This window comes from Zeus faber (assembly GCF_960531495.2).
Source record: "Zeus faber genome assembly, chromosome: 2".
NCBI classification, from domain to species: Eukaryota; Metazoa; Chordata; class Actinopteri; order Zeiformes; family Zeidae; genus Zeus; species Zeus faber.
Genome location: NC_137189.1, coordinates 27,081,280 through 27,107,533, shown reverse-complemented (window position 1 = coordinate 27,107,533; position 26,254 = coordinate 27,081,280). Strand labels below are relative to the sequence as shown.

The following is a 26,254-nucleotide window of genomic DNA, read 5'->3' as shown; positions in this document are numbered from 1 at the left end:
GAGTGGGTGTGTGTGTGTGTGTGTCCAACATTTAGTTTTATCCAGTGCCAATCGGCATCATCATGTTATGAGAAAAATTGGACTTTTTGTATTTTTGGGCCAAAGCTATTTGCTGGCTGTCCTCTTTTAAATCTCTTATCATCATCATCATCATCATCATCATCATCATCATCATCATCATCATCAATATAATTATTATTATTATCATCACTGTGGTGGAAGATTAATTCCCACTGAAGTGTTTTTTTTCTGCTTTCCAACCGTATTGTTGAATGCCATTTTGTTATATTCCTAGAGTCGTCAGAGCATATTACAAAAGTTATAACATTATTAAAGTCAGAATTGTAAGTAATTCTAAATTCATTTTGCAGTCAATGTCAAGTCTCCTCCGTGTTGAAGCCAACGCTTTAACGTGCAGTTCTTCTAATGACCACTAGGTGGTGCTGAAAACACTTTTAGTGACGTTTGGACTCAGATAGGAAACATCGATCAGAGCTATTGACATCTATCCAGATTAACTTTAATTTTAAATAAACAAATATGATCATATATATATAATCTGAACTCAAATTGGGATGTTTCCCGACTAGAAAACAGTTTTAAAGTTATTTTAAAAGGCCTGTGGACGTCCTGAATCCAGTATTTTCTCTAGATGAGGGTCTAAGGGGATGAAGTGTTATCCTCTCTTATCTAATCTCCACCTGTCTGAGGATGAAGCTGGTGGAGGTGGTGCTTCCATCAGATCTTTTCAGGCGACTCCTCCTGGAGTATGTTCCTCTATTCACCTGGAAAACACAATAAAAAGCACAGAATGAGGCACTCACATATTCGGTAGCTCAGGAGGTAGAGCTGGTCGTCTAGTAATCTAAAGGTTGCTGGTTGGATCCCAGGCTCCTCCTGCTAGCATGCTGTAGTGTCCTTGAGCAAGACACTTAACCCCTCATTGCTCCTGATGGCTGCGTCCGTCGGTGTTTGAATAATTGTAAGTCGCTTTGGATAAAAGCGTCCGCTAAATGACTAAATGTAAATGTAAATATTAATATAACTCCAGACAAAGCCGTAACATGGTCCGAGGGATACTGATATTTATTTGATTATTAATTTCTTCAAATGTATTTGTTGTATATTTTTAGTCCAATGATTTTTTTTTTTTAATGATTTTTATTTATTTATTACTTATTTAATTTTGTTTGTTAAAGTTTATTTTTTTCCCAACTTAAAATGTAAACCTAAATATCAAGTGGAGAAAAGCTCAAAAATATAGATAGATCCACACACACATGTACGGTTATATGTAGTAACTAATGTTGCTATAATTTTCTTATTTTTTTAAATATTTCTTAAATTTGTATAGTTCCCACTTAAGTGTTATTAATAACACCTATTACTGATTTACTGTAAGGTTTACAGGCCTATTCATTATTTTTCGGTGTATTACCTTTTTTTCTATATTTGTATATTACCAATGTTTTCCATTTTTGTAATTTTTTAAATTCTATTCTCGTTTTTATTTGTTTTTCATTTGCCGATTTTTTTCATGAGCTGCTATAACATTGCAATTTCCCTCTGGGGATGAATAAAGTATTTATCTAACTTCATTGAATCACTTTAGCTTATTATTTTTATAAATGTGTATCTATTTTTTTATTTATTATTTATATTCGCTTTTTCAAGAATTTGCAGTAGTATTTGAGTGATAACATGTCATTGTAGTGTTATATTCTTATGATGTTATTATTATCGCCTATTTTGATGTGAGCTGCTGTGACACCAAAATTTATCTCTGGGCATAAAAAGGAGGTATTTATCAAAATAAATAAATACAACTTTGAACACTCGCGCGCACACACACACACGCACGCACACACGCATGTACACACACACAGACACACACACACACACACACACCTTCATTTTAGCTCATCCTGTGCCAGTTGCCTTCAGCGTTTATTCTATTTCCAAACTGGGTTTTGGTGCTAAACTCCATTTAAAGTGGAGAGGTGGCCTGTTCCTGGAGGCTGTCACTACGTTTCCACGACAACCACTCCCATGGTGATCAGGTGGATGTGGCTGTGGACCCTCCCTTACTCAGACTCTAATCCTTTCTAGACTCTTATTAAGTTTTAGTTTTGAATTAATGCAAAATAATATATATAACTACAATATATATGACCTTTTTATCAAGTGTTTTGAATGAATGCTAAATACTATTATAAATAAGATTAGATAGACATACACTTTATTCATCCTCAAAAGGAAATTGTGGCATTACAGCAGCTTATATAATAAAAACATGTTATAATACTACTACTACTACTACTACTACTACTACTACTACTACTACTACTACTACTACTACTACTACTACTAATAATAATAATAATAATAATAATAATAATAATAAAAATAAAATAATTTGCAGTTGGAAAGAAATTGATAAGAAAATGAAAACATCTTTGTCAATATGCAATAAAAAATATATAAATAAATAGAAAAAAAACAGTAAACCTGCAAATCAACAGGGGACCCAAGACATGACCTTTTAAATTCTGTTCAGACTGTGCAGGCCCTTGACATGTATAAATTGAATTGGTTTGAACGCTAATAAAATGTCAACCAATTAGTGCACTCAATTGTATATGAACCACCTAAGTCACATAGGAACTACGGTCACCATTGGTACTAAATTGATAACAGTCTTGACTCCAATAAAACCATTAAATGAATTAAATAATTTTGAGATGTTGTGTTGCATTAGTAGTTGTTTTATTTCCACGCTCACGTTACAACATGCAGACGCTGCATCATCCACAACTGCCAAAGGAATCCGTACCTCATCATCAATCACTTGTCAACAGTGCAGAATTGTTAACTAGTTTAAATGAGCGAAGTTCGGCGAAAACATGAGCGGATTATTATGTAAACATAAAAGTGGAGCTCAAAAACAGACAAAAAATTGTGGAACAAGGAACATCCAAACTGCCTAAATTGGACACATATTTAGTTCACCCTCATCATCCTCCTATAGCAATTCCAAAGGAGCCTGACGTTATGCATCCCCACTACTAACGTTCCCGTCATCAGGGTCAGGGAGCCATTTAAACAGGTAGGCTGCAGTACTGTGAGTGTCTGCAAGATAATGTGAGGTAGTAATCAGAAGCCTATATAGTTGTTCTATCGTAGCCTGATTAGATAGATTCCTCGAGTGTTTGTGGTGTGGGAATGGTGTGGTTTGAGCAGCCACACCCGACCTGGGTCTAGGTAATTAGGGACCAAGGATCAGAGTAGCTGCCTACCTGTTGCTCGTTGGTTGGTCTAAGAAGCAACAGGTAAAGCCCCCATCACCACACACACTCAGGAGAGGAGCTCTGTCATGACACATGTCCATCTGCTCCTGGGCTTTTTCCAACTGGCCCTCTCTCTACAATAAACTGGTGTCTACAACCCTGTCGTCTGTGTCTCTGTGCCGGAGGGCCCTGTATACCTGTATATGCCACTTGGGTGGCGTGTGGCAGGCGAAACTGTCACAGTGTTATTTTGTTTGTCAGTTTTAACTAATCAAACAACATTAAACAAGACCGATAAATAGACAAACCAAAATGGTCTAAATAGTGTTTAGTTAACTTATATAGCCTACATGTGTCCTGTAAGCCCCACCACTGTGCAATGGGCATATGCGTGTGATCACCCATCTGTCCCCTCGTGGCCGTTCTAGTGAACTGAGAGTGAATGTCTGAGCTAATATGCAAATAATTGGTTTTTTTTTTTAATCTTTTATGACAGTTAGGGTTAGGGTTAGGGTTAGGGTTAGGGTAAGAGTTAAACATTCTGTTGTCAATGTTATTCTATATTTCCAAACGCCACTTTGCACATTGTTCATCTCAAATTTAAATACTTTTCTTTTTGTATTTCATTGAAAACAACTACTGTATATCTTGGGCCAAGCGGAACACTTATTGTCGCACTTGACATGACACTGGACATTTTTGAATCTCTGGAGCATTTCTAACTCGCTGTAATTTCCTCAACTGTTACCCAATTTTAGACAAATTTTTCAAACTAGTGGTCGACTGATATGAGTTTTTCAATGGCCAATGCCGATGCCAATATTTAGAGAGCAGGCGGCCGATGGTCGATACATAATGCTGATAACATGGTTTTTTTTTGCATCTGATAAAATACAACAATTTAATAATAATAAAAAATGAGAAACAATATTGCTGAACTTATCAACATTCATTTAACACTAATGTTATTGTCTGCATTGTCTCTGCAATGCACTTATTTAAAAAAAGGTATAAACAAAATAAATGTTCACAGGAAATCAAAAAACTAAACTTTGTCAACAGAAACTTAGGAAAGAAAAATAAATAATAACTAATAACTGTGTCATATTAAAGTTTGGATTTATTATTTACAACTAAAGTTTTTACACAAAAGCCCAATTAATCGACAGACCGATCAATCGGTCGGCCACTACATCGAACTAATTATAAACTTCTCATCTCTCTAGCTCAAGCTCAGGGGGCTGAGGGGTGTCCTCTTGGGCCGCCGTTCAAATCCCACATAGCCCTGAGGGTGAGTTTAACCCCTCAAGGTGAGTGCAAACCAACCAACTAATCTCTGGGGAACATCTCAACACCTTCACTTGAAATTAAAACCAGTCAAATAAAAACCAAACCCCTCAGAAGCATCTGAATCAACAACATCAAAATGGTGGCACCTTCCAAAATCAAATGCACAAAACACCCAAAACCAATACACATAACTCTCACAAACCCTTCAACCACCTAAACATGAAGACTTTGTTTCACTGCTGGAACAATATTCCATTGAAACAACAAGTCTCTACTCTCTATATATAAACTAAGATGGCCTGATTACACCCTTAATCTGCTCGATCTTGTTCCTCATTTAGAAACAGTGTTTTTCTCCAGAGAGCAGAGTTAATCGTCCTGCGCCGGATCGTTCCATTTTTGCTCCTCAGGGGGTGGGACAAGGTCACCCTGCGTCTAACTAGAGCAGACTGGGTCAAACTAGTTTAATGGGAATGCACATCAATATTCATGAAGAGGAAAACAATATAATCGACATATTTGAGTTTAAAAATATATTATAAGGCTGTGTTACCAAGTTAAAAGCTAAAATACCCACCTCTATTAACTTTACTTAACTTTTGAATTTTCATCTGTAGCCGACTCAGATTTTTTTGTAAAAGCAGAAAATACTCCTGATATAAAATTACCCCAGAAAAAATAAAAGTAACACATGACATTTCTACTTCAGTAAAAAGTCTATAAGTACTTGTTCTTCAATTTCTTTAAAGTATTTAAAGTAAAAGTACTTGTAAGTGTGAGTGCACATAACCAAAAATATTTTTTGACTTAACTACTTTTTTTTCCCACTGATACCTTTATGATCTATTTTTTAGTTTATTTTGAAAATCAATTTGACCTGTAATTTTAATATTTTTTACAACTGTCAATCTTTATGGACTCTCTCATTCTATTGCACTCTTGTATTTCTCACTATTTTTAATGTTTGGTTTTATGTATGTTTATTTATGTTATGTTTTTTTATGTTACAGCGGCTGCATGAATCATGCTATAATAATACATATTAATTAAAATATAATTAATAATAATAATGTGTAATATGCATAATTTGAATGACTAATATCATCATCATTAAAGAAATACATCAATACAGTAACAAAGTAGTCCTTTACACCACTGAATAAACACTTTCTGATGGAGACCCAAGGCCCTGGTCCATGTCCTTGTCCCAGGTCCTAGTACCAGGTCCTCGTCCAGGTCAAGGACCTGCCTGGATAGGGGTCTCCAACATAAGCTCTGTCCATACACTTTAATACTTTTTTCTGACGACCCCCTCCTGGTCCAAGGTCCAGGGTCCTGCCTGGATGAGGGGTCTTCAAACAATAAGCTTGTCTAAACTTTTTCTAATGGAGGACCAGGTCCAGGGTCCCAGGCTCGGGTCCAGGTCCTGGTGGTCCTACCTGGAATATGGGCGCCTGGATACCCTCTCCTATCTTGTTTCTGATGTAGATGTGTCGGGACATCTCGGCCAGCACGTCGGTCCAGAGGGGCGGCTGCTGCCGCTCCGCTGCCCGGGGGAGGAGCGGTGGGGTGCGGGCCGCCGGCTCCAGCTTCACGGGGCTCCAGCCGCACCGTGCAGCACGAGTAGCGGGGGTCCGACACACCTCCGACTGGCCGCTGTGGCGGCGACGAGAGGAGTCTAGGAAGATACTGGGACCCGGGACCAAGTGGGAGGGAGGGAGGGAGGGAGGGAGGGAAGGAAGGAAGGAAGGAAGGAAGGGCGGTACTTGTGATTCAATAGGAGACCCCCGGACCAAATGTGGGCAGCCGTATTAACGCAGACCGCTCATTTGAATACATGTCAAGGTTATTAATGTAGCTGTAGTTGTGTTAATTTCAGAAATACCTCGAAGCACCAAAAAAACAATATAAGTAGCAGTGAGGAGTGAGATGTCCTGTAGTATATTAGTTGATTTTAAGATTTTTTTTTTTTTAATTGATAAAGATTTGAAGCCTTGGCGCTGAGCCAGACACGTGGATACCGCCGCTATATTTGTGCGGCGTTCATCCCGCTCACCGCACCACAGGAACTCCACTGATCAACATTATATCATAATGATGTTTCTGAGAAATGCCACCGTTTATGTGCCGCCTTTGGGTGAAAATAAATCTTCGTCTACAATAAGGGCGAAGGGGTGGGTTGCTATGGAGATTTTAAAACAGGGGAAATTAAAACATCTGGATACAACTGTTACTGACAGTTATATATGCAAAGCATACCGTTATATGGTGTACAGTTATATATAAATACCACACATCTTTAACAATAAATGTATAATAATAATTGCTACACAGTATTTGGTATAAAACAGCTTATTTTGTAACCTGGTCCTAGAGCAGTGCCATGCAGTACCGTGACAACATGGCGGCGCTGTTGACGTATCACCACAGGGGGTTTCGTCTTGTAGCATATACCTCAAACTGTCATGCCTTCATGTTTGTCACGATCAATACAATATTTTGTATGAGGCAGTATTGTCTTGGTTAAAAAAAAAAGTTTTATAAAAAAAAAAAGCTGGCAATACCAGAATAATATAAATAGGGTTTTACAAAAGGCACAACGTGACAAATTGTTTCAGAAAGAGAGGATTTTTTATCTAGACTTTCTCACAAATACATGATCAACAACGACATATAAAGATAAACACAAAGAAAAATATATCGAACTACAATCTATTACAATTAATAGATTAAACATTTTATGTTTTGCTTTATGTAACTTAACATGATTCTGTATTGATTAATTTAATTAATTGAGTACACATTAATCACAACACCACCCCCTGCTGGAAATATTCTGTAAATGCTCACAGAACAATACCACAAACTGTGTGTAGGTGTGTATGTGTGTGTGTGTGTGTGTGTGTGTGTGTGTGTGTGTGTGTGTGTGCGCGCGCGAGCGCGCGCGCGCGTATGTGTGTGATGAATTCATTAATTCATTCACAAATTCTTTCTAGTGAGCAGATCGAAGCCTCTCTGCTCACCCTCCATTGGACAGTTTGAGGTGCACACATGCAGTGAAATAGTGGACAACTCAATAAATAAATCAATAAGTCCAGTTATTCATCAATCCACCTGGACCTGGAATCATCCACCAATATTGCCGCTACAATTCCTTTCAGCACATTGTCATAACGACCGCGCACAGAAACCTTTACCGGCCTCTTTATGGGATAGGCATATGGCATTATGGGATAGGTAGCATGCATATCACATTATGCAAACACTGCAGACTACGATATGCATACCATGATATTTCACATTATGTAGTATGGTACTTTTTAGCATACTATTTGATGCGTACTATTGTTTTTGACATACTAACCACTAATTCGGCACACTACATAGTATGCTCGTACGCCACTCCGGAGCAGCAAGCAAGTGTCCATTTGTTGTAACCTCTTCTTCTGAATTACTTTAATATCTCACATGGTTTTCCTATTTGATGCATTCTATGGTTTCAGCCTTCGAAAAAATGCTCACCTCCCAGTTTGGAGTACTAAATAGAATGCTAGTAAGCGAGCATGTGTCTACAGAGTACGCTAAACTTTTCCCCACCTCACTGACCTGCACTGCGCCCGCTCCCGCCCCGCCACCCCCGTGGCCTTGAGCCATTGCCAAAAATGAATAAATAAAAACCACAAGCTGCTGCCTCAGCACGAAAGCTGCCGCCGAACAAAACCCCCCGAAGCATCAGCGGCTTTCCGCCCGTTGTTTGGGAACCGGCTTTTGTCTGGTGGTGGTGGTGGTGGCAGTGGTGGTGGTGAGGGGTGGGGGGGAGGGGCTTTATTCGGGATCACTACCACCTGCTGACACCCCCCCCCCACCCCCCCCCACCTCCTCCAGCTTCATGTGGTTTTTGGGACACCAACGCACATCAGGTGGATTCAGGTCAACGGACAAAGGGCAGTTTCTTCCTGCCTGTTCTATGAAATGATGCCAATTTCTGCCGGGGGGGGGGTTGCAGGCGGATGCCATTTTACATTATGAAATTCAGGGGCTTAATTTGTAAATGAGGAGGTGTCGGAACACAGAGGTTACCAATCTGCGAGAAAAAAAGTCACAGAACGTATGCATGGACCACACGGGGGGGGCCTTAAGCTGCCATGCGTATCGAAGCACGGGACGCACAGGGCTCTTTTGTTACCTTCAATTAGGAAACATAAATAAAAAGTAATAGGGCTACCCTCTGAAAGTTCAAATCGAAACATCAGTCGGAAACCAGTCAGCTAATTCTTCAAGTTGAGCAGTATTTTATTTTATTTTTTTCCAGTCCTGTCCCTTTTTTCAGTGTCCATTTCAATAACAGGATAAAACAGATAAAAAGCTTACAAATGCACAGGCATAACATTTCAATGAGCAATTATTAGTAAGGAGAATCATAAACATGTTTTTATGTGTGTGAATTGACTCCGAACACGGAGAGCGGAACCCGGGCACTCCATCGCTGACTCGCGTATTGTCTGTACTGTCAGAGAGGGAGACAGGTGCGAATCCAATTCGACCTACAAAATTCTTAGTCGGGTACAGCCCTAAAAAATAATAATCTAAAAATACACCGTTTCTATTTGCAGAAATGAGAACAAATTGATAGCTTGTGTGGAGGTGCTGGTCCCAACTACAATTATTCATTCACTGATGGACACAGCCATCAGGAGCAGTGAGGAGTGAAATGTCCTGTTCAGGGATGCTGGCAGGAGGAACCAGGGATGACCCACTTTACCTCCTGAGCTACTGGCCCCTGCCCCTGTATTGCCAAATTACCGCCAGCAGGGTGATCAGGTCACTCTCAAGGAGGTTATTTGAGCCCCTTTCCCACTTGCACTGAAAGCCGTAAATGTACTGGGGGCTATCTGGATGTATTACATTTAAAGTGCATGGGTTTAAATTTAGGGATACATGTTTCACTTTTTCTCTATTGAATTGTCGATTCAATTCAAGGTTGGATGAGAATAGGGACATAGGGTTATAGCCTCAGTATGAATTTCATTCACAGATACAATTTAATATAATTATCAGCGTTTGCATGCCTGTGGACCCCATGTACCCATCGGCCTGTGTGGTAAACATTTCCATGGTAACAGCGAGCTCCACCAATCAGAGACGTCGCTGTTACACTTAGGATAATGTGTAGTGTAGTACTTCTCCACGACAACGCAAATAAAACATGTTTTTCTGAAAGGGGACCTATTATGCTCCTTTTCAACAGGTTATTATAAGTGTTTTGCTGAAAATACCACTCTACAAATCCTGTTTCCAAAAATAGGCTGTTTTTGTATGTGTAGCTTTAAATGTAAACAAGCACCCAGGCCCCTAGTTCTCTGAGCCAATGGGGTTTGAGCTTAACTCCGGGTCCCGTTGTATTTCTCTGTAAGCTTTCCCTGATTTCCCCTCATCACTGAAATACACTGAAATCTGTTTCTGAACAAATGTGAGGCGAGAAATAAGCAATCTAGTCGCTGAGTCTTCATCCCTATTAGATCTACAAGGCCGCATTTAAAAGTTTGTTCTGACTTTCATTGCCAACAGTGCATTGCAAAATTGGAAAATAAACTAAATACATTTACAATAAAAGTTTTTATGTGGAGAAATGCTCAGCATTTCGCGTGGTGCAGCCTACCGCAGACTTTTATTTTCTTTTAGAAAGAAACACACAGCAGAATTATTTTTTAAATACTTACATTTCCATCGTCTGCAGTTTCTTCACGGACAGTTGGTATTAATTCCTCTTTCTTTTAAAAGATTTGTGCTGGTCTTCGCAGCCAACAACAGAGCAGTCCCGATTCTTAGCTCTTAGCTTCAATGCTAGCGGTTCCTGTTGGTGCTCCAGCCATGGTTGGAGTTACTCTGAGATGGAGGGCGGTTCTAATTCTATCTATGCCCTAAATGACAAGGGCTGCAAATCTGAATGGTGTGGTTCACACATGTTTTCTGAAATACAGCTCACAATAAACTGACTGAGTTGTCTTATTTTACAGTTTGTGTGTTAGTAGGCCCATCAGAAACCCAAATGTATGTGCACAAGCACTGAAAAGGGGAGTTTTTCATAATAGGTCCCCTTTAAAACAAGGATGATATCATACAGTCTTGTGGCTTCTACTGGAGCAAAACAAATTATTATATATATTACTTAATATTCACGTAATTATTTATAAACGTTTGAAACCCTAACGGTAAACTCTAACTCAAAAAATTACACAAACTACGATTCTGCACCTTTTTGTTATGCATCTTGATACAATTGCCTCATTGGTAAAGTCGTTATATTATTATAAAATAAGTCAGATTTTATTCCATTTCGTGAATGGTTTTGGAATCCACACTTGGCACCCCACTGCAATGGCAGGATGGGATTTTTTACTTTGGCGTAGAACAAAACCAACATATTTTTTGTTTGTGTAATCCTAAGTGTAACAGTGACGTCTCTGATTGGTGGAGTTTGCTGTTACCATAGAAATGTTTACTGCACTGGCTTTAGGGTACATTTAAAAAAACATTAGGGTGGGGCCCAATGTGATATCTTTTCATAGGGCCCAAAATCCCTGGATGTGCCCCTGCTGAGGTAGGTGCCATGGGTGTGTGTGTGTGTGTGTGTGTGTGTGTGTGTGTGTGTGTGTGTGTGTGTGTGTGTGTGTGTGTGTGTGTGTGTGTGTGTGTGTGTGTGTGTGTGTGTGTGTGTGTGTGTGTGTGTGTGTGTGTGTGTGTGTGTGTGTGTGTGTGTGTGTGTGTGTGTGGTGGGGGAGGGCAAAACGCCTGCAGCGACCTGGGTACGATTCCAGGCTGTGGTCATTTGCTGCGCGTCTACCTCTGATTTCCTGTCTCTTTCCACTGCTCTCTACAATAAAAAAAAGTTGTCCAAAAAATGTTAAAGAAAAAAAACAACAACAAAAAGTTCAATAATGATAATAAAAAATAGAAGTAAACAAAAAAATCCACTATTCCACAGAGTGTGTGATAAAATATTATAAACCCGTAGCGCACATGGATAACTAGAAACCGCACATGAACTGTAGGTATACAGAAGGTATATACACACACTCTAACACATGTTTACACTGATGTACCAATTAATTTTGGAGGTAATAGGGGTGGAGCAGACATAAGAGACCAACAGATCAGCTGTAGTATATACACATGCTTTTATTTTGAAAAAACATGAACTAGGTGGAGGTCATGGCGGGTCTAGGAGTCCAGCACCCGGCGGATGGAGCCCACAGAAGGGTGGAGGGCTCCCCACTCGCTGTGGCGACGGTACTCCCCACGCTCTAGCAGGTACTGGCGCCCCCTGTAGTTGGGGTGCTCATAGAAGACCCAGGCGCCATCTTGGACGTGGGCAGAGTGGACCTCGCGGTAGCGCCAACGGTCCTGCAGGTTGGGAAGGTCCTCAGCAAATTCCATCATCTGGGCGCTGAAGTCCGGGCGCTCGAAGACCCGGATCCGGTGCATGCCGGAGGTCTAGAAAGATGACAGGAAGTGAGGACAGAGGAGGGGAGGAAAGGGTTATCTAAACTGGGTAGACTGAACCATCTTTCATCTGTCTAGTTAAACATTCTGTATATTATATAGTTGTTAAGACTTGTTATTGTAAGTGATAACCTACAGCCAGCCGGTCATTATGTGATGATTGCTATGTGAGATTACTGTTCATTGACTATAGTTCAGCTTTCAATACCATAGTCCCCACCAGACTGGCTGTCAAGCTGCGGGAGCTAGGACTGACTGACTCCCTCTCAGCCCGGCCCCAGGTGGTTAGGGTGGGGAGGCACACGTCCAGCTCCCTCACCCTGAACACAGTATCCCCCCAGGGCTGCGTTCTCAGCACCCTACTGTACCAACTGTACACACATGACTGTGTGGCCAGGTCCAGCTCCAACACCATAATCAAGTTTGCTGAAGACACCGTCGTGGTGGGCCTGATCACCGACGACGATGAGAAGGCCTACCGTGAGGAGATGGCTGACCTGACACTCTGGTGCCAGGACAACAGCCTCTTCCTGAACGTCAGCAAAACTAAGGAGCTGATTGTGGACTGGAGGGGATTACAAACAAGGACGCACAAGCCGTTGTCGATTAATTGGACTTCTGTCGACAGGGTGAGCAGCTTCAAGTACCTGGAAGTCCACATCATGGAGGATTTAACATGAACTTTACAAACAGACATTCAGGTGAGAAAGGCGAGGCAGCGTCTTTACCACCTCAGGCAGCTAAAGAAATTCCGGGTCTCGTGATGGTCCTTCTACTCTGGAGCAATGAAGAGCATCCTGACAGGCAACATCACTGCCTGGTTTGGGAATTGTATTGCTCAGGACAGGCGAGTCCTGCAGAGGTTAATGCGTTCAGTCCAACGTACCCATGGAACTACCTTCCCCTCCCTGCAGGACTTATATACCAGGAGGTGTAGTATCCGAGCCCACAGCATCATGAAGGATCCTCACCACCACAACAACAGACTGTTCCAGCTGCTGCGTTTGGGCAAGAGTCTCCACAGTCACAGAGCGAGGACAGAGAGACTGAGATGGAGTTTCTTCCCGCAAGTCATAAGAACTGTCAATGCTGAACTCACCAGGGGTCCTTACAAAAAGCACTGAGTCACTCACACCGCCTTACTGTACTGTATGTAGTATACTGTGCTGCATACTGTATCATACCTGTTCTGGGTTACTGAATACTGCGCTGTATTGCTGTTCTGTTCTGTGTTATTGTATTGCTGTGTCATACTATTGTATACTATACTGTAAATATTTTTACTGCACATATCTGTATATACAAATAGCCTATTCCATTTACATAACTCTATTCCCTTCTATGTTGTACCCCCACTTGTATTATCTTTTTGAGTGTTATTTAATTTTAATTTAATTGTATTGATATAATTCTATTCACTAACTGCATTATGTTTTAGGAATCAGTTAGCTCTAGCTAGTTGGCTAGGAAGGAATTAGGTTAGCTATTATGTTCGGTTTAGTAACTATTGTGCAAAATCTCCGGGTGTGTTGTAGAGGCATTTCACTGCATATATGTATGGAAGTATGTATATGTATGTGACGAATAAACCTTTTGAATCTCTTGAATCTTGAATCATTATCAGCAAACTAACCCCTGACTGGGTGAACCGCTCTGAAGGGGGGTTATTTTGTGATATTGACCATCTGGCTGCATGTTATCCTGCTTATTACACACTACGTAAGAGAAAAATTGTCACAATGAACCCACTCAGCATTCATTGCCGTGTTGCCATCACAAGAGGGATTCTGCAGTTTGTGACTGCTTCTTCCATTTTTGGGAGAAAGGTTTCCTCTGGGAGTGTTTGAGACTAGGGGGATGCCATTGATTTCTATGTGAAATATGAAGCTTGTGAAGCTCTTTGAGACTGGACGGTGATTAAGGACGATAGAAATGAACTGGACTCGACTTTCCCCTGTTAAAATAAAAAACAAAAGCATTGCCAACCATTCCTAGAATCTAGAATTCAACTATTTCTAGCCAAGTTTGGTTGACCTCGTGGTGGTCAGAAACTGGTTCCTCCCAGTTCTCGTATTCCACAGAAGGCCGGCCTTGAAGTAGTTGGGAGTTCCCTGCACCACCCTCCCTTAAAGGAGCAATGCAAACAATATAAAGGAAATGGGTCCTCACAGGGACCCAAAGGTCATGGGGGCATCAAGGCAATTGCCCCAAGTGCTCATTTAGTGACAGATGTCGATCCAAATAACCCATTTCCTTCATGGGGTCCCAAGGTTCTTGAGAATAAGTTATTCTCTTCCACCTCTACTTCTACTCTTCTATGCCTACTTCTACTCTACCTCTACTCCACCTATTTCTACTCCACCAACCTCAAATTTACCTCACTCTACTCTTCCTCAACTCTACTCTACTGCTACTCTATAGTACCTCTATTCTTCCTCGATTCTACTCACCCTCTAACCAAACTCTACTCTTCCCTGACTCTACCTCTACCCTACCTTTACTCTACTTCTATTCTACTCTACCTCTGCTGTGTAGGGAACAGATGTGGAAATCCACAATATTCCTAAATATCTTGGTAAAAATACACGTTAAAATGTATGGGTCCCTTCATTGTCGATATGAACATAAAATGCGATATAATTGTGTCCATTATCCATGTTTGTTTTCATCGGCGTCAATATATGCATTGATTAATAAACCCATGCAATAAGTGAAGGACAACAATATCTGTTTGTAAACTAAAGAGGGAATAAGAGTTTAGACTTCGGTCAGGGCGGAATCCGTTTGGACCTACGTGTCGGATCAGGCGGCAGGAGCGGATGGTGTCATTGAAGCCATTCCAGCGCTGGAAGTCGGGGTACTCTCCTCTGGTCAGGACGTACTGGTACCCGGTGTAGTTAGGTCTCTCGTACAGCACCCAGGCCCCATTCTCCACCCGGATGGAGTTGCAGCGGCTGAAGTGGGAGCTGAGCTCAGGACAGTCGCTGCTGCATTCGTAGTAGCGACCCTGAAAGTTCCTGTCCTCGTAGAAGTAGATCTGAACCAGAAGGGATTAAGGGACACTTATAGAAATGGTTGCTAAGTTGCCAAACTTGCATCAGCTGCCAAGACTGACAAAACGGTTGCCAAATTTTAATCATTTCAGTGATGAACATCACGTAAAATGGATGACAACGAGACAACCAAACCAGATGACATGGTTGACAATGGCCCAAAATCGGTGTCCCAGGGCAATTGGGCAACCGTTATTGTCAGGCCCTGACAACCACAACCTAAGAAGGTCTGGAAGGTCAGGAGAACAAGGTTAATCATAAATAATATAGATATTAATACTATGGTGTTTTCTGGTTTACTGCTGTCACTATGCAGATTCTTCTACTACAAGTAGTAGATCACTGCATTGCAATCAACACAAAGATACTGATGCGGAAGAGCTGAAACTACCTAAACGTTTCTGCAGACATCACTTCGGGCTCCAATATCTTGACAATTGCAGAAGCTGTTGCTGAGATTGACATGTTTCTAGGGTCTTTAACCAGCAAGACTAGTTCAGCCTTGTCCGTCTGTAAATGTACTTTGTGACCAGAATTGTGGTCCAAACCAAACAGACAGTGGTCAGTAACTTGTAATGCTTCCTTCAGCATTACAAGCTCCTATTTAAGTCACCAAATGCATGTCCTTCAGCCATATTGTGAAGGATCTCCTCTAGTTGTGCAAGACATGAATTTTTCTCTCGTTTGTATGACTCAGAAATCTGGAGAAAATTGAGCAAATCTTTTTAGGAAGTCACTAGTAAAGAGCCGAATCACTCATCAAACTTTTCACCACTAATCTCCTCCACACCCTCAGGTTAACCGTTAGTGTTTCCTGGGTACAAGATAACTGGAGTGTTCACTTGTGACGTTGCTGCTTAAAGATGGAGTTCCAGAATCTGCAACTTGGAACCTAAATGTTTTCAGAGTTTCAAAGTCAGCTGAACTTTTCAGCGCAGAAATGTGTGCATTGTGAGAATTTTCATTGAATAATAAATAACGAGATCCGAGTCACATATGCACCTCAAGCAGCCGAGATACGAGCCCAACCAGATCCTTAAGTTTGTAATAAGGGAGTGGGCGAGCCAGAGAGAGAGAGAGAGAAAGACAACAGAGAGAGAGAGAGTCGAGCAACACAAATTACTCTATTCATTGAGTCACTCATCACAAATTGATCCTAAAAAAATAGTTTTACTTTTTCGACTGACTGAATCTAATCATCTAGCTATAAGGCTCTAATTGGACCCAAAATATGAATTATGGGATTATAGGATGGGACGTTTTTTAACGCAGCAGCGGTACTCACCTTCCCTCTGCGCTCCATGACCAGACCTTATGGTTTCTCCTCCTCCCTCAGTATAATTCTGCCTGGACTCGCTGCTGCAGATTGTTATATATGAAGCTGATTGAAATGCACTGGCAGGAGAACTGTTGTCATTCAAATGAGCCTCCATTAAACTGCACACAATGCTGCAAAACTGCTGCATTTGTTTTAAAATAAATGGCTTTTATGCAAAGTTGAATGCCCTCTATACCGAGCCAATTCCAGAAAAAAAGATGGATGTTGTGCAAGGTACTCAAGTACAAATACTCTGATGCAGAATTACTCCAGTAAAAGTGGAAGTACTAAGTTGATGTTTCTACCTAAGTAAAACTAAGTAATATCAGCAAGTAAGAGTACTTCCTAATATAACAGAGCCTGTAGCTTGTAGTCTTCAGATGATGCTCATGCAGATCTCAATTACAATTTAGAAAAAAAAAATAGTTTTAGATATAATTTTGACATATATATTAAAAATATTGAAATATGAAATGTAATCGGGTAAAACTTTTGGATATTTTAAATGTAGTGCAGTAGAAGATATAGATATTTGCTTTGAAATTGATTGAAGTAAAAGTTGAGAATCTCAGAAACTGAATATACCAAGGTAACTTGGACAAAATACATAAATACAGTAACAAAGCATTTGTACATAGTTACTTTCCACCACTGTGTATCCAATAGATTTGCGTTTGGGGGGAAATTACAGTTTTTCCTCAATTGCTTGATCACACTTGTCTCAGCAGAATTCCCTTTTTTAAAACAATGAACACACAAAACTTCACCACATTGGCCAAAATGCCTTTTTTTTTTGCAAAATCCACCAAAACTCTCAAAATATTTAATATGTGTCACAAAATCAACAACCTGCATCAAAAAATACAACTTGTATGTAAGACAGAAAAGCTCTTGCAGTCAACTGTTACACAATGGCCCAATAAATACTAACTGCAGCTATTAGTAATAGTTGTGTGTACGTTTTGATGCAAGTAGTTGATTTTGTGCATGAATCTTGAATCTCCTGTATTTAATGTTTTGAGAGTTTTGGTGCATTTTGTAAAAAATAAATTGTCATTTTGGCCAACACGTGTGTTCATTGTTTTAAAGAAGGGAATTCTGCTGGGACGAACGTGCTCAAGCAGTCAAGAAAAAAATGTAGATCTCATTTTTGAACAGCATTCCCTAGAGCAGCAGCAGTGCTGCAGGGCAGAGGTCAATGAGGTCACTTCAGCAGGGAGGGAAGGGGTCCAAAAAGATACACAAAAAGTCTGGTTTAAGTTTATAACAGTAATAATTATTACTTTTATAAAATAATAAATGTATATGCAGATGATGGAATTATAGATAGATAGATAGATTGATAGATAGATAGATAGATAGATAGATAGATAGATAGATAGATAGATAGATAGATAGATAGATAGATAGATAGATAGATAGATAGATAGATAGATAGATAGATAGATAGATAGATAGATAGATAGATAGATAGATAGATAGATAGATAGATATGTGTCTTTCCCGGTGAACTCTTGAGGATAATCCAAAATGAAATACTTAAGCAATTATGCATTGGTGTAAGAGTACCCAGTTACCCTTTTTATATATGTCATTTTTATTTTAATTATTCTTATTCTTATTCCTATTCTTATTCTTATTCTTATTTTTGAGTCTCCTTAGGTTGCTTGAAAGGCACTAATACATTCAAATTATTATAATTTACATTTTTGTAAGTATAGATTCTAAACATACTAACATACTAACAAAGTATTTGTATTTTGTTACTTTCCACCACTGCAGTTATGTGTTACCCCATATTGTTAAAAGTTATATTCTGTCATGATAAACTCTAAACCTTCTCCATCTGCGGGCCTACAGTGATAATATTAAAGCTATATTAAAGGGTCTCTCTACAATATTCTCTTAATATGTTGCATGGACAATTAAACCAGTGCACTGAACATTTTGAAGTAGATAATACATTTTTTTATCCAGGCTCATCACATTCTTCCGGCACCCAGTCCAGAACAAAGCCATTACCCTGGAAAGTGCAATGTGCCCAAAGTGCTGAACAAAACAACACAATCACAGGACGCTCCGTTTGATATCAAACCGACTTGTTCGGAGCAACTTTAGTTGACTTGTGTTCTGGATTTTAGATTTTTTGAAAAATCAAGAAGACAAGACAAATACATCTTAGCTGTCACACAGTATCGTAAGATCTTAAAGGTTCTATTAAAATAAATAAATAAATGAATAAAATCATAGCAGACATACAGTATATAGAATAGACAGAAGATAGAAATTAAACAGAGGCCAGTTTGGACGGGTTTGGTTTTTGGCTGCTTTCAGGGTTCAAAAGACATGGAGCTACTACTACTAGTCCAGATCGAGGGATGGTCAACATCACCTCCTCAGAATACCTCAGTGACCTGTCTGTGGTGTAAGGATGGAGTGGTTGGTCATTATAGTCCAGTATATAGAATTCTAAAGTTAACAGGAAGCAAATGTGGGAGCCAGGATGGGAGAAATATGTGACCTGTGATTGGAGGCTGGTGATAGGCTTAGCAGCACAATTTACAACACTTGGACCACTTGTAGGCGGTCCAGGAAGGACGTGCTGGGCTTGAGCTTGACCTAACAGAAGGGGAGATAATGGAGCCGAGACAGTTTTTGCCACCCAATCCTTAATGGGGTTTCAACAATTGAGTAATATTTCATTCAGGGTTAATTGACAGGTAAGAAATTGCTTTAAAGCTGCTAATATTCTTCCCAAAGCGGGAGAATGTGTAAAGGAAACAGAATGGGGCAGAGAACAGTCTTGGAGAACGCTTGATGGAAGTTATCCACATCTAGGACGACGGAGAGCTGCTTAGCAACCACTTTTTTCCAAGAATTTTCAAAAGAAGGGAAGTTTGGAGATAGGTCTATAGTTATAAGGCAGCGTCAAGGTTCATTGCTTTTGTGGAGAGGTTTAAGGATAGCGTGTTAAAAATCAATAGGAACACACAAGATTTGAGGAAAATCCTGGATCCCCTCTTCAGTTCCCTATAGAGGTAGAGTAGAGTAAAGGTAGAGGTACATAGGTATTATAGAGGCATTCCAACTGGCACACAGAACTGGAGCAACTACATAATAACATTTGCTGTATGAGGTTTCTATACTTTTTCATATGTTATTGTGGCAACCGATATTTTTTATGATGCATTTGTATATGAAGAATGATTTTATTTTGTTTCAAATAGGACTGATGTTGGACATAAATATTATATTAAATATATTTGTTATTATTTGGCAGTTTGCGCGTCAATATCTTGCCTAACAGCGTTTGGAAAATAATTAAACTTAATTGCTTGCTTAATTGCTTCACATTAAAGCAATTGAAATTTAATATAATCATAAAAAGACCTTGACAAGGACAAAAAGTCGTTGATGCCGGGACAACCACACGAATTGGGCGACATTGTCGGGCCCATTTCTCTGTCTCGCTAAACGAGTATTGCCAATAAATTTGTATGGCACAATTAAAAAAGGAATATGACAATTGAACATCAAGAAAAACAAATCAAGAAAAGTTTCACTTCTGATTTATTGATGATGTAATTGATCATTTCATATTTTATACATTATACATCATATATCATGTATATTTATCATATAAATCATATCTCAGTGGAGTCAGGTTGATCCAGGTTGAGTCGATTTTGATCAGAACTCAGTGATCCTCCGGAAGGATCCCACACCGGGCGTGGCCGCCCCCCAGTCTGCATGCTGGCGGTACTCGCCCCTCTCCAGGAAATACTGGCGTCCCCTGTAGGCGGGCAGCTGGTAGAACACCCAGGCACCATGGCTGACAGCACAGGACGACACTTCGCCGAACCTGAAGGCGTCGTAGACGGACGGGCAGTCCTCTGTGAACTCCACCACACGACCCCCGAAGTCCGGCCGCTCATACAGCCTCAGCTTCCACACATTTCCATACACCTGGAAAGGTAAACACATGGTCAAATATGCACAAATACTTACTATTTAAATATAGACTTTTATGTATTACGTAGTACATACTACATGTGAGTACTATCAACCACACACCATTTGAGTAAAATAATATATATAATATACCCTCTCCATTTCTACCTCTAACTCTACCTCCCTCGACTCCACCTCCCTCTTGTCAAACTCTAATGTATTTCTTCACGACGATCTTGGACGTCTACTCTACCTCTTCCCCCCTCTACTCTACCTCAACTCTACCTTGACTCTACTTCCACCTCGTCTACCTGGCTCTACCTTTTTCGCTACCTACCTCTACTCAAAGCTACCTCCCTCTACCCTGTCTACTCTACTTCACCTCTCTTTCCCATCTTGGCCTCACAATGCATTATGGGTGTGTGTGCAACGTTTGCATACAACGATATTTCCCCAGATGTAGTTTGTCATCCTGATACTTTCCACATGCTCTGTGTTGAATGCTATAGTTTCAGATCTACTGAAACACTCGAGTAGTAATTTAACATACTAAATAGTACACTTATATGTTCAGGTTCGAGTCCAGCCATGTTTGATCGTGATATTTTTCTTATTTCCTTTTATATAATTTATTTTATCCCTTATGTAAAGCACTTTGAGAAAAGTTCGATACTAATAGGTGTGTCAAATTGGTCAACGATATTCCCATAGCACAAAAACAGGGTGCTCGAGTGGCATCTAAGCACAGACAGTAACTTGGACTCAAGACTATTTCCGGATTAAATTTTAAAACCTCACTGCAAATCAGTCCTGAGCATCTGAAGTCCAAGATTAAACCCATGGAACCCTAACCTGAAATACCTGAACAGGAACCAAATATAACACCTGAACATAACTCAACCCAAAAACCTGAACCCAACCCGACACCTGAACCTCAAGCCAACTCAGCACGCCACAAACAGCACCGTCTTACGTAAATAAAACCGTAAAACCTCACATTCTTGACAGCACGGCAGGACTTGACGCTGTCGCTGAAGGCCATCCACTGCTGGCTGTCGCCGTACTCCCCCGGCGTGAGGACGTACTGGTAGCCAGTGTAGCCGGGACGCTCGTACAGCACCCACACGCCGGCCTCCACCCGCACGGAGTTACAGCGGCTGAAGTATGAGTGCAGGTCGGCGCAGTCGCTGCTGCAGTTGTAGCAGCGACCCTGGAAGTTCTTCTCCTCAAAGAACGTTATCTGGGGGAAACAATGGGCTGGACTATGAGCTCTTAACATCAGGTCTGGGGACCCACCAGGGGTCCTTACAGAGGCTGCAGGGGGTCTATCCCAGGCAAAATGATTACTAGTTCAACTTCACCTTTATTATTTTTTCAAGACGTTGAGAGGATGTCCAATAATGACTTGGACTTGAGACACAAAATCAAATCTGATCTCCTCAAAGAAGATAATCCATAGAAAACACAGTGATGAAATCTTATTTATAAATATTATGAATCGAAAACCTTTTTAACCTTTGTTTAAAAAAAGCAATTTGCTACAAATCACTGTAACTGATTTGTCTTAGCGATTTGTATGTGAACTGTAAAAGCAGAGTGAGGTAGAGTAGAGGGAGGTATTGTAGAGTAGAGTCGAGGAGAGTAGAGTAGAGTAGAGTGAGGTAGAGTAAAGTAGTGGTAGAGTAGAGGGAGGTAGAGTAGAGGGGGTATAGTAGAGTAGAGTAGAGTAGAGGTACATTAAAAGTAGTGGTAGAGTAGAGGGAGGTAGAGGCAGAGGAGAGGGAGGCAGAGCCGGTAGAGTAGCGATAGATTTCAGGTAGACTAGAGGTAGAGTTAAGGTAGAGTAGAGTAGAGGTAGAGTAGAGTAGAGGTAGCCTCACCTTCCCCATTTCCACGCTGGTCAAGCCTCTTTCTTTTGCAGCGGCTCCGTCGACGTATTTATCTCTAAACGCAAAGTGCAGAGTGGGTACATGCCTTTGTTATGCAAATGTGGTAGATTAGCATATCAGCAAAATGTTCCGTCAAACTTTTATTTCTTTTTGTTTCCAATCTAACGATGATGACGACGATGACGAAGATGGTGATGGCTCTGGATTAAACATTTGCTGGAACAAGGGCAGCGAAAGGTCCACAGGCTCCGCCCAAAACAACTGGCTTTAATACTGATAAAATATGCAGTATATGTACTATTACACTGTAAATAGGATGATTTAAAAGAAGAATCCCTGCTCAGTGAGTTGTATGAGAAATGAATTCATCTGTAGTTGACTGACTTTACAAACATAGCGAGTCAATGTTTTTAACAAAGCTCAATTTACGTTCAGTAGCATTGTACTTCTGAAGGTATAAGGTACAGTTATATATAGGTTAAATGATAGATTTGCTGTATTTTGCTTGAGAAATTTCTGCATGTTTCACAAATACAGGCCTCTAAATCCAATTATTTGAAACCCACCCTAAATAACGAAACCTTGAGCAGTTCATTTTTTAAATATTCATCGTTACTTATATGACAGACCGTGAATTTCCAGTCAGCGTGGCAAAATTTTGACCTGGACAGAGACAGTTTTGTACTCTTGTCACTGAATTGACAAATGTAATTTAAATAAACAGCTATTCTAAATACTAGAGTTTCCTGCATTTAATATCATATTTGGTGGAAAACCTCAACAACAACAACAACTGTCCCATCTCACTGCTGATTGGCTCCTTTCTCTGCCGCTGTTTTGACTGCGTCATTGTGACCATAACCCTGTGACCCCGTCTGTTCCCAGGGCTTCGGATGCATCCTATGTCTTATATAAAGAGTCTGTTGCCATGGAAACAGACGTGTTATTCAGCCACCTCAACTTCCCCCGTCTGCCCCTTTGTGGACGAACGTCTCATCTAAAAATATTACAATGTTTTTATGTATTATGGTTTTATGGGAGGTCCTATTCATTAAGACCAATATAAAGGAATTCCACTGACATTTTGAGTAAGGAAAACATTTTTTTTTTAATGTTTATGTTATGGGTTATTATGAGTCATACAGTTTTTCTGCTGTTGCTATTTTTGTTTTTAAGGCAGAAATAGGAGCGTTTATAGGGCGTGGCCGACTCTTTGGCCAAGTTCGTTAGGGTGAAAACAAACAGCGTCTCTCTCTGTTTTGTTATTGCAATGGACACAAAATTTTACAGCCTTTAGCATCCTGCTTGTTCATCAGGTTCAAAAATTTGAATGACAAAAGAGCATTTGAAAGCATATATAAAAGCTCCCACGCGCCGTCCCCACTTGGATATATTCCCAGAACAGCATCAAACATGGGCAAGGTACGGTGTGTTTCCCAACGGCAAACAGCTTTTATCTCTTCCATCGTTGAGCATCAGCCGTTCGTTCGGAGCGCCAACAGAGGGAGGTTTAGCCGTCAGAGAAGGCTTTAGATATATACATTTTTGACATTTGGCACTTTGGGGGTTTTGTTTGTACAGTCATTTCCCATCGCCTAGAAAGTCAATCGTCTTTCCTGGAACCCGTTCCAATGAAGGATCAGAACCGGCTGCTGCTTCAATCCAGCCGTTCCAATGTCAAATGGTAGAAGGCTAAGTCATTGTATAAACGGTCTGAAAGCTAATATATATGGAACCTATCTAATCTATACAGAAAGTTAGATACCTTCTAGATAGCTGAATGGGGAGAGACAGATAGGCAGATAGAAGGTAGATAGGCAAAAGACAAGTGAAGTGATGATGAAATGCCTCAAAACCCTCCGATAACCTCATTGCAGCATCACCCAGTGTACTGTATGTCCCTGTTTTGGAAGGTGTATACATATAATTATATAATCTGCCTATGGTCATATCGTTTTGGTTGTTACAGCCAACAGCCTGTTGTTACAGTTTTCTTTCTAACCCCTTGTCATTCTTGTTTTTCAATCGTGTAACTCTACAGGCCGGACACTTCAAAGAGACAAAGAGGCTTCGTTCTTCGCAAACCTCCCTTTGTAAATTGTCTTTTTCCCCTGCAGATCATCTTCTACGAGGACAGGAACTTCCAGGGTCGCTCCTATGAGACCAGCAGCGACTGCTCTGAGCTCACCTCCTACCTGAGCCGCTGCAACTCCTGCCGGGTGGAGAGCGGCTGCTTCATGGTGTACGACCACTCCAACTTCACGGGGAACCAGTACTTCGTCAGGAGGGGAGAGTACTCAGACTACCAGCGCATGGGCATGAATGAACCCATCCGCTCCTGCCGCGTTATCCCTTATGTAAGACCATTGCATTCGTTGGTGACCTGCTAACAACTGAATTTGTCCAGTTGGTGTTAAGTAAGCACATAGTGAAGTATATGATGCATGTGAGTATACATGGCTCTAATTTTAGTCTTGAGAGTCCTTGAGATGACCTTGGGAGATCTTCTTCTTGGAGACCTTTCTGGTGATCTTTCCACTTTGTAATTGCAATGTCTTTAACGTTACAGCACCGGGGGTCATTTAGGGTGCAGGTCTACGAGAGGGAGAACTTTGAGGGCCAGATGCACGAGCTGCTGGACGACTGCGACTCCATCCAGGACCGCTACCGCATGTCCGAATGCCAGTCCTGCAACGTGATGGACGGCCACTGGCTGATGTACGAGCAGCCCAACTTCCGAGGCAGGATGATGTACCTGAGGCCCGGCGAGTACAGGAACCTGAGGGAGATGGGGGTTGGAAGCATGAACAGGTTCAGCTCCATGAGACGCATTGTGGACTCCTGCGAGAGTCAGCGCCATTGATGCAAGAAGCAGCCAAACTAGGCTTTACTTGACATCAGGTTTCATGAATTCATCCTGTTCCTTTGAGATAAGCGGATGAAATAAATAACGAGAAACTTTCAAGAAAATGGATCATTTTGTGTTTCTTCAATGTCTCTTGTTTGTACTTCACCTCCCAGCTTTGAGATTATACTGCCAGATTTTGAAAATGTCAAATGGCCACACTTAAATGACTAATTACACTGTTGCAAACACTTCATCAAATGTGAAACTGTAACATTGATGAGCTAGAATGTCAAGAAGAACACCAATAAAAAGTAAATCAATCAGTAAAAGCAAGTTAATTTTAAGTTAGCCAAGCATTAGTTAACGTAGCTTCACAGATGTGCGTGGATTTGTTGTGCGAAGGCTTCATCATCACAAAAAAAAATCCTGATTGTTTTTTGGCCTCAATATGGACCTGGGAACAGAGTTTTGACCTACTATATTGAAACGCGCTTTTAGTTTTGACAGAATGATCAGGATTTGAATGAGCTAACATGTGGGAATACAGATTAGACAAATTATACCTAAATCACCCAAAGAGACAATCAAATCAAAATTAAAAAAGCAATCTTTATATGATACAATTTATTATCACATATTCAATGGTTACAGAAATGGGTAATGCTAAAGTATAATGGATATTTATTTATTTATTTATTTATTTTTATAAATGTATTATTACACTATTACTCCTGGGTTCGATTCCCGCCTTGGGCGCTGTTGGCACCGCACTCCCGTGGGATATCTCCCGATTAGAGGCCTTTCTGTGTAGAGTTTGCATGTTTTCCTCGTGCTCACACAGGGCTTTCTCCGTATAACTTTGTAAGAGCCCCCACTAAGAACATCGTTTGACCAGTGATGGATGGGTCTCGGTGAGGATCCTCAAGTCCTTCTACTCTGGAGCAGTGGAGAGCATCCTGACAGGCAACATCACTGCCTGGTTTGGGAACTGTACTGCCCAGGACAGGCGGGCCCTGCAGAGGGTGGTGCGTTCAGCTGAACGTACCACTGGAACTACCCTCCCCCCCTTGCAGGAGTTATACACCAGGAGGTGTAGTAGCAGAGCCCGTAGGATC

The 26,254-nt window shown here is 40.7% G+C and overlaps 4 protein-coding genes across 5 annotated transcripts in view; 1 reads left to right on the top strand and 3 right to left on the bottom strand.

The window, feature by feature from the left end:
- Positions 1-6,079, bottom strand: part of LOC307248233 (voltage-dependent L-type calcium channel subunit beta-4-like) — a gene marked incomplete at both ends in the record, with an annotated part of 27,470 nt that extends 21,391 nt beyond the window's left edge. For both annotated transcript variants that reach the window (XM_080024563.1, XM_080024564.1), the window contains 2 exons: positions 702-785; positions 6,017-6,079. In XM_080024563.1, coding sequence (XP_079880689.1) covers positions 702-785; positions 6,017-6,079 — 147 coding nt within the window. The remainder of the gene's footprint in view (positions 1-701; positions 786-6,016) is intronic.
- Positions 6,080-11,798: 5,719 nt separating this feature from the next.
- Positions 11,799-16,436, bottom strand: LOC307247690 (gamma-crystallin M2-like; the record flags this gene model as incomplete). The annotated part of the gene is made up of 3 exons (XM_080023813.1): positions 11,799-12,071; positions 14,875-15,117; positions 16,419-16,436. 3 exons carry the CDS (start codon positions 16,434-16,436, stop codon positions 11,799-11,801), a joined length of 534 nt encoding a protein of 177 aa, XP_079879939.1.
- A 3,705-nt stretch (positions 16,437-20,141) lies between these two features.
- Positions 20,142-22,291, bottom strand: LOC307247689 (gamma-crystallin M2-like; the record flags this gene model as incomplete). The annotated part of the gene is made up of 3 exons (XM_080023812.1): positions 20,142-20,417; positions 21,400-21,642; positions 22,283-22,291. The coding sequence occupies 3 exons, from the start codon at positions 22,289-22,291 to the stop codon at positions 20,142-20,144; spliced, it is 528 nt and encodes a 175-aa protein (XP_079879938.1).
- A 1,413-nt stretch (positions 22,292-23,704) lies between these two features.
- On the top strand, positions 23,705-25,154 carry LOC307248189 (gamma-crystallin M3-like; the record flags this gene model as incomplete). Its single annotated transcript, XM_080024472.1, has 3 exons — positions 23,705-23,713; positions 24,409-24,648; positions 24,861-25,154. 3 exons carry the CDS (start codon positions 23,705-23,707, stop codon positions 25,152-25,154), a joined length of 543 nt encoding a protein of 180 aa, XP_079880598.1.
- Between the last annotated feature and the right edge of the window lie 1,100 nt (positions 25,155-26,254).